At 36.2% G+C, this 8,589-nt stretch overlaps 1 protein-coding gene across 2 annotated transcripts; it reads right to left on the bottom strand.

The window, feature by feature from the left end:
- Nucleotides 1,160-8,307, bottom strand: LOC109715832 (protein DETOXIFICATION 46, chloroplastic-like). 2 transcript variants are annotated; one of them, XM_020241026.1, is made up of 5 exons: nt 6,704-8,307; nt 5,170-5,247; nt 2,626-2,697; nt 1,918-1,980; nt 1,160-1,784 (listed from the first exon to the last, which is right to left on the bottom strand). In XM_020241026.1, exons 1-5 carry the CDS (start codon nt 6,824-6,826, stop codon nt 1,683-1,685), a joined length of 438 nt encoding a protein of 145 aa, XP_020096615.1. In that variant the 5' UTR covers nt 6,827-8,307; the 3' UTR covers nt 1,160-1,682. The 2 variants fall into 2 exon arrangements, with proteins under 2 accessions (XP_020096615.1, XP_020096616.1); XM_020241027.1 differs by having other exon boundaries at nt 6,750-6,833.

The following is an 8,589-nucleotide window of genomic DNA, read 5'->3' on the forward strand; positions in this document are numbered from 1 at the left end:
GTGAAAGACAGAAAAAGAGAAAGAGATAAACATATTGAAATTTAGAGCTCTGTGAAAGAAAGAAAGAAGAAAAAAATATATAAATTTAGTAAAATGTTGCTTTTTTATTTGTCTATAGGTTTGTTTTTATGGGCCAATATGGCCCAATTTTAAATAGACTCAGATTATTCACTCAGTCTATATTAATTAAAATATATTACAGTATTATATTTTTTATAATATATATATATATGGTAGAACTACTATATATTTTTAATATAATATATATATTATTATATATATTATGAGAATACTGTTTTTGAATTTTTTACCCTTGATTAAAAATTGTCAATGGTGGATGTTGCGCCGGTCTCCCTAGGATTAAATAATACTGCTTAGAATTGAGATGGTCCTTACAAGTAATAATAATATTAATCCAAATATTAAAAATGATCAAAGAGATTGATCTAAGGGCCAAAAAGTAAAAAAAAATCGAATTTCCTATACTTTCGATAGCATAATAGCTCTACTCTATATATATATATATATATATATATATATATATATATATATATATATATATATATTCTAGCTTTTCGAGCTTTTCGAGCCTAATTCGAACAAGCCGAGTAATATTCAAGCTCGGCTTGAAATGAATTTCGAGCCTTTTTTTTTGTTCAAGCTCGGCTCATTTAATTTCGAGTCGAGCTCGAGCTAGGATACTTCTAGAAGCGAGGGAGTTTAGTTCTGCGTCATTTCTAACAATGGGGCATCCAAATTGACGATCGGCACCATAAATTTGATCTTAAGCTATTTGAACTTTTTAGCCTTTGAATTTAAAAATTTTCGACGTTATTTGTTTAGCATGACGTATCAAAATTGACTAATTTTAATGGCTGATGTAAGTTGAATTTGAGATCATTTGATGACTAGGCAAACGATGCCAAAAATTACAAAATTTAGCTCCTATAAAGTTCAAATAACCTAGATCATGTTTCATGTTTCCGATCGTCAATTCGAATGTCCCATCACGGGAAACCACACGAAAGTAAATGGTGTTGTTTTCTTCTAGAAGTATTCTAGTTTTACTCGTAGAGAAAACCAACATTACAGGCTTGCATGTGTTTCAACTCAGCCAACAGAAAAAAAAAAAAGAAAAAGAAAAATAAATCTTCAGGAATAAAAGTGAAAAATAAATTACAAATATAAGTAGCCTGAACTCTGAACAATCATGTGTCCCTTGGAGAGTTGCACTAATACCTAAACAACTTAAGTTATCTCCATGTTCAGCAGTTATGTTGCGTAATAATAAAAAATTCCCATGTTCAACAGCTGAGCTGCATGATAACCAAATTACATTAAAAAGAAAAAAGTACTAACAGGAAATTTCACGTTAGCATTTCTGTCTATAATGAAGATAGTGCAAATTAATACAACAGACCAAAACTTACTGTAAAAGAATTTTACTTACATGAAGGATGTATGTATAACTTGCCTTTCAATTATCCTTTGTCTCAAGTTTTTGGAACAAAGAATTATATTTATACCGGAAAAAGTCATTTCAATGAACTTCCTCTGCTGAAATCCTTTAACTGATGACAGCAGCAGTGCTTTCAGTTTAGGTATCAGATAAACTTAATTTGGTTCAGCCATCAGAAAAAAATGCGCCGAGCAAAAAAATAGAATGCTCAGCAAATGAACCTCTATGTGGCTTCAGCTTTAATATACCCGGGTTGATAAAAGTCCTCATTGTATAGCAGACCACTAGGAGAAATAAGCCGCTGTAAAGCAAGTGAAAACCGAGCCTGGAGAGAAGATTATTCCATCAGAATGAAAATCTACAGTAAAATCATTAGGAGATGCTACTCATTGCCATGTAAACCAGCAAGAACACTAGATATGTAGAGGGACGGTCGAGCGAGCGGGAGACAGATTTACCCATTGGAATCCTGTGAGGGCCCACCAGCAGCCTGGCAAACCGCTACCTCTACTGCAAATAAGCTTTAAGAGAGAGAGAGAGAGAGAGAGAGAGAGAGAGACGCAAAGAATTATTTTACATACAAGTAAAGACATATGTTCAACTGAAATGGCAAAAAGGCCTTACATTCCAGAATTATGCATCCAATCACTGTTTACGGTAGTATTTATATGATAATTTCAGATGCATATGCAAGGAGAGGGAGTAAACTTTGCGTGTAATCCAGAAGCACTTGCGTTGTGGTTTTATTCTTTTAATAAGTCCATATTAAAATATCGTTTTTAGTTTCCTCTGGCTCATTTCCTATGTAGTACAACCACTATGATTGTTGCCGAAGTAATATGGTAAAAAAAGAATTAATTGGTTGGTTCCTCATTATTTATCAGACAGCTCTTTTCGAAATAAAGATGCTACGAGTCAAAGAACTTAATTATTGGTAAGTGCAGTTTTACACCTGAAATGCCAAACAAACCAAATTGCAAAATAAGCATAAATAATGGGAAACTTCATTTTAGAGATAAATTAACTGTTTCGAGATTTCAGATTTTTCTTCTTCAAATCAATTTTGGTTTGCATGTACAATGATAAATAGCTAAATACAAGCGGAGCTTAAGATCAAAAGCATCAAAGAGCTGAAGAAAAAAGGCCAACTTTGTAAAATACCATACCAGTAGTAGAAGGCCACCCAAACAAAAGCATCCGCCCATTGATAGACTCAAAAACCTAAGATCCCTGCCAGCCTGCACATAGAATATAACAACTTATATACTTCCAGGCACAGAAGTAAGCAATAGCGTGCATATGCTAACTTCTTTTTTTCAATTTCAGTTTCTTTGGTAGGGTGTTTTGGGAGGTGTTTCAGAGGAAGGTACATAGTTTTTCTTACCTACGTGACACAGATCATGTTAGAAGACATTAGGTACTCCATGTGAAATTTTATGAGAACAATACATTTTTCCTAACCCATTAACCCACCATGTATTTTATATAAGGACCTTTTCTCTGTCAGGGCATGTTTGGTTCATGATTGGAATAGGAATGAAAAATGGAATTGGATTGCTTTGGAATGGAAAATGGAATGACGAATCATCCAAAAATGTTTGGTTCATTATTGGAATGGAAATCGGAATGAAATTTTAAAATTGTTGAGAGAGGGTTTTGATTAAGAGAGGAAAGTGACGAAGAGAGAGGTGGGTGTTGGTGAAAAAGAATTTTGAATAGTTTATTTTGGAATGAGCCAATCCGGGATTCAAAACCGGATTGGATCATAAATGGATTTGGCCATTTCCATTCCGGAGTGGAATGAGAATTGGAATCCGATTCCTATAAAACAAACGGCAACTATCGGAATCAATAAATTCAATTCTGATTCCATAGTTTAAAATAGATGAACCAAACACGCCCTCATTGTTTTTCTCTTCTCTTTCTTTATATAATTTAAATAATTATTTAAACAAATTTTAGGAATTTAAACCTGGTTTAGCCTTTCGATATCATGCCATGTGGTGTTAAGCTCTATTTCAAGTATATATCTTGAACATCAATGTAGTAGAAATTTTGAAATAGCTGTCTTACTTGAACTACAGGTAAGTTTGAAATGGGTATCTAAACTTTCAAAAATTTTGATTTCACAACCTAAATCTACCAGCATGTTTGATTTAAGTACATTTCCATCAGAACTTTAAAATAAACTAAAATGTTCCGTTATCTAACAGAATTTTATGTTATTTGACATTACATCCTACAACTTTACTAATGGAAACTATTTAAGTTCTCTTCGAACTAAAATGAATTTTAGGAAATTAAAAAAAAAAATGGTACCACATACACTAAAATTTCAGGTAAGGTTGGTATGTTTTAACCATTAATCTCCTACAAACCCCAAACACTTATAGCGGCTGTACTAAATCTGCACTCCACATATCCACAGTTACATATCCTGAAACCTTTTCATTGAATATTTCTATTAGCTTTAAGTTTCATATTGAAATTTAGCTTGGATGCTATTAAATCATATGAAACAATCGTTATTCTCCAAAAGCTTAAGCTGATAGAAAATGATGTTTTTATATTTTTATATTTAACACTCTCCTAATGTCTGGGATCGAGACTTTTTGATAGGCTCATGACATGAACTTGAATTAAATGAGAGAAAATCAACTATGCTAGGAGGCTGCCGTGACTCAAACTTAGAACCTCCTACTCTGATATCATGTTAAAGTATATGAAACAAACGATTATCTCCAATAGCTTTAAGCTATCAGAGACGGTGTTTATATATTTTATATTCAAAACTCCACTCATGTCTGGGCTTGAAACTTTTTTAATAGACCCAAGATGTGGGCTTAATTAAACAGGAGGAAATTAAATAATAATAGGAGCCTAGCGAGATTAGAACTCAGGACTCCTGCTCTGATACCATATTAAATTAAATGAAACAACCATTATTCTCCAAAAGCTTATGTTGGTAGATAATATTATTTTTATATTTTTTATTTAATAGATACTATTCATCCACCTAGACAATAATATGACATGCAGACATAAAAAGGGGCATCACTTAGGAGTGTGTAATAAAGTGGTAAAATATTAAAGCTCAAAATGACTCAAAGCAGAGCGTCGAGTTAAATAAATCATGATCACAAAGTTCCTTATACATGCAGTAGTTCTTATGCTAGCAACTTTTCCTGATGCATATTCTTCACTTTCTAACCTATCAACTCAATTTCTTGTAAGAACACGATATTTTACACATAGTTCAGGGTATGTTTGCTGTGTTGCATCTCTTGTTTAGAAATTCATCCAACAGAGTCCTGATTACCAATTATGTTTTTATTTCTATTCTATTTAGAGAGGGTATAGACATACCTTCCTATCTATCTTATCAAGGCAAGAACCTACTATACTTTATGCTTTGCAAATACAGCTCAAATAAGTTATAACATACGTACATCTTTCCGTCCTGGAATGCATTTTCTGGAGCTTCGTGCACAGGGACAACCCTTTTAGGACAAGCTCTTACATGATTGAAATGATGAAAGAATCAACATTATCGTACTTTAGTTATAAATTAAAGGTTGTATAAATTGGCATGTCAAATATTTATCTCTTAGATATTCGCCCAGATATGTTGGTGAGGATATAAAATTAACCAAAGTAGATATTAATGGATATCTAGTTTTAGAATAGTATAAGATACCAGATATGCATACCAACAGTGTTCCTTCCAGGCTATGTGTTGCAGGAGTCACCATCAATGCTATAAAGTATGGAATCAACACTTTGTGCATCTGTCGATAGACATCGGCTCATAATTAGTTGGCTCATAATTAGTTAAAAAAGATAGGTTTTCAATAACTGTAGAAATATAATCTGCATCTACTAACAAGGCATTATATGGCAATTAAGTAGTCTAAATTTTTTTAAAAAAAGAGTTAATACTTGCAAAACGTTTACAGAAAGGCCCTAATAGGGTGGCATACAACATCAAAATGCATGTAACCTAACACATAACAGATAACCTTATTCTAAGACTAGTGAGTCTTGTTAGCTGTTACCTGAGAAAATCTATATTTCACACCGTCAGAATCTTTCAGAAAAATGTTGAGAAATTTTTTTTTCTGAGAAACTAAAAGATATTAATGGGTACTTTAAAAGGACTGTTATCTCCTCCTTTGCATTTCCTTTTGTAAATTGTTATCTTCCCATATCCTCTAATAAGCAGGAGAAATAGTAACAAGTAGTTTTGGTATATACAGTTTCTTATCCTGATTATTATATAAGAAGAATGCATCGACAATCAAAGCAGGACAAAAGGTTCTTTTGCTGAACAAGTCCTAATTTCTCGGCTCGCTTGTCGCCACAAACTTAGTACACAGAGGTGCTGATAACTGAATGGACGTTAGAAAAAAAGATTGCAAAATTGCATTTTAAGGGTGAAAGGTCAATAAGAGATCTTGAATGAGTGAAAAAGACATGTACTTAAAAGAGTATATGTTCCAGATCACAGAAGGGAACAGAAACTGCAAAAAGGCCTTAAAAGAGTTTGGTTATAATATAGTACAAAGAGATAGAATCCAGAAAAATGGAAATTGAGGCTGCATGAACGTCAAAAGTTGATGTTTGCTGGACACATGAGAAATATTAAGTCTTTTTAATAAAACATTTAACTTGATATACATAAGAACTTTTAATCTAGAAGAGAGACATCGTTAAGAGATTCTACTTGAGAAAAAAGAGAGAAATGAAACAAGAAGAATGCTTTATAATGATCGAATCCTTCAGATTTTGAGAAGTTTAGAAACTTACCAATTATATTAGATGAAGCAATATCCTTGTCTTCATTTATACTAAACCTATCCTTTGACAGATGCTTCTAATGTGCGGGGAAGGTATTCTCCAAGGTACATGAAATGCAAAACTGCTTGTACTTTACATATGTAATGTGCAAATAACTTCTAGATCATAATTTGCATCGAAATTCCTAAATAGCAGTGCTACATTTATATAATATATTAGTGATGTGAGAAAAGTATTACACTGTTATTCTAATTAGTGATTTTCTGGATGGTCTTAAAAAGTGAAGCAAATGCCTGTAATGTATTTGAACTCAAACAAAAAATAAGATTTAAGGGAAATTAAAAAGCAGTTATCCTAAAAGGCATAAATATCAAGGCTATTGATAACATGAATATTTGGCAATGAATCTGATTAAAAAAAAAAATCTAAGAAATAAAAAAAAAAAACCTCTCCAATGACCATACGGTCGGTGGTAAAGAGATTAGGGAAGAACCGGGGGACAGATGTTCCAATTGCTCCCAATGTTAATCCGGTAATGGCTCCAATTATTACAAGTGACTTCAGCAACATTCTTGCCTAGATTGAGTGTTAAAATTTTAGTACAGAAAAGGAAACTGAAGAATAATATCACGAGTCCAAACAAATCAGATAGATAAAACTGAAAAGAAATAAAATACAAATCTAATAACATTTTCACCATCCATGCTAGGTTAGTTTGACTAGTTGATAGAGCTTTTCCCTTACTTAGCTCATTAGCTGGTCTGATAAATGTTGAATTATCAACATTATAAACCAATCCCTTGTAGCTATTGAATGGAATTAATCAAATTAGGCTTAACCTGAACGAATTTGACATAATTTAGTCAAATATAGTCATGTTTCATTTTCCTTAATTTAGTCATGTTTCATTTTCCTTAATTGTTTCTAGCTGTATCTATGAAGTGGAGAGGGTTCAAAAAAATGAACTGGTCTAAAGATAGGGATTACAGTTGTTTTCTAGATGCTGAAAACGCCAGTTGTATCACTATGACTTGGCAAAACTAGCAAAAATCATGTCAAATGGCAGTCTAGCATGGTGTCACGGGTCGATCGTTGGGGCTTGACCGTGACGCTCTTGGAGGCCACATTTGGTAGTCATTGAGTTGACGAAGCTATGGGGTTGCAGAGTTTAGGCGTTCCGTCAGGTTGGAGTCGTTGTCAAGTCTACGGAGGCAATTCCCTAACAACGGCCCATGCCATGGCAAGGATTTTAGTACCGCATGCGGGGTTTCAAAACGCACCCCTCGGTGGGCACCTTTGTACCCCCGGGGTGCCAAAGGGGTGGATGTCTTGCATGGTATATAGGAGGAGGGGTGGACACTGCGTAGAGTGGCCCCAACTCCCCCGCAACTCATAGGACATGGGTCGTCCCTTGGCTAGCGGAGTAGCTAAGCCTAGCGTGCCGTGCGACTGAGCAACGGATGGTTGAAGGGTCATGAGCCTAGGGCAATGTCGGAGACAGAGGTCGACGACATTATGGAGCGGGAACTGCCGGGAGGCTTTCCTCCTAGGATCGCTTGCACTACCTTATGCCGTCTCGGATCTCCACGGGGGAGCGTATGAGCGGATGAGGGTTAGTCTTGCGACGGATGGCCCGCCGTTTAGGGCAAGGCTTGCGAATGCAAGTGTGCTGAGCGGGGATTCGTGGGGCGCGGTGCCTGCGAAGGCATAAGGAGATGGATCTCTGTAGGATCGCTAAAAGGAGGCACGCCGAAGGAGACTCGTGGGGCGCGTAGGCCTTGGAGACTCGAGAGAGGCGAAACCCAGTGAGGCAAGCAATATCGGTATCCGTATAGTGAACCTTGAGTGACCGGACCATTGGTGTGTGCGGCCAGGTGTGGTCGAGCCATGGAGGGGTCAGATGGGTAGCAACGCGGAGTGAGGCCGGCTCGTTTGTATGGGGCCTTATGTGGCGAAACTATGGGAATCAAGGGTGCGGAGCACCATGGCAATGCGAGGTCGTGGGGACGGTCGTGAAGCACGGTGTGGGCTTGTTGGCTTCCTTGCCAGGAGCATTGAGGACACCTGTGCCGTACGGGTCGCATGCGAAGCACGAATGTGCGGAGCATGGGCGTGCGGTGTAGTATCCTAATATATATATATATATATTAGTATGCCACGTGCCTCCCTCTCCCCTTGCATGCTGATTTAACCGAGGATGCCACCACCACCACCTCCTTAATTAACTTTCATTGTCTCTCTCTCTCTCTAGCCGGTTGGGAGCAAGGAGGAGCTCGTGTGGAGCTTTCCGTCGTCGACGTCACGCCGCGGAGCCGTCCGAGCATACGAGCATC

Source organism: Ananas comosus, linkage group 9 (genome assembly GCF_001540865.1).
Source record: "Ananas comosus cultivar F153 linkage group 9, ASM154086v1, whole genome shotgun sequence".
Classification (NCBI taxonomy): Eukaryota; Viridiplantae; Streptophyta; class Magnoliopsida; order Poales; family Bromeliaceae; genus Ananas; species Ananas comosus.

Coding starts and splice junctions, on each gene's coding strand:
- LOC109715832 (XM_020241026.1), bottom strand. CDS start 6,826: ATGTTGCTGAAGTCACTTGTAATAATTGGAGCCATTACCGGATTAACA. Junction 5,248..6,703: donor ACCGTATGGTCATTGGAGAG/GTTTTTTTTTTT, acceptor GTCTATCGACAG/ATGCACAAAGTGTTGATTCC. Junction 1,981..2,625: donor TGGGTGGCCTTCTACTACTG/GTATGGTATTTT, acceptor TCTCTCTTAAAG/CTTATTTGCAGTAGAGGTAG.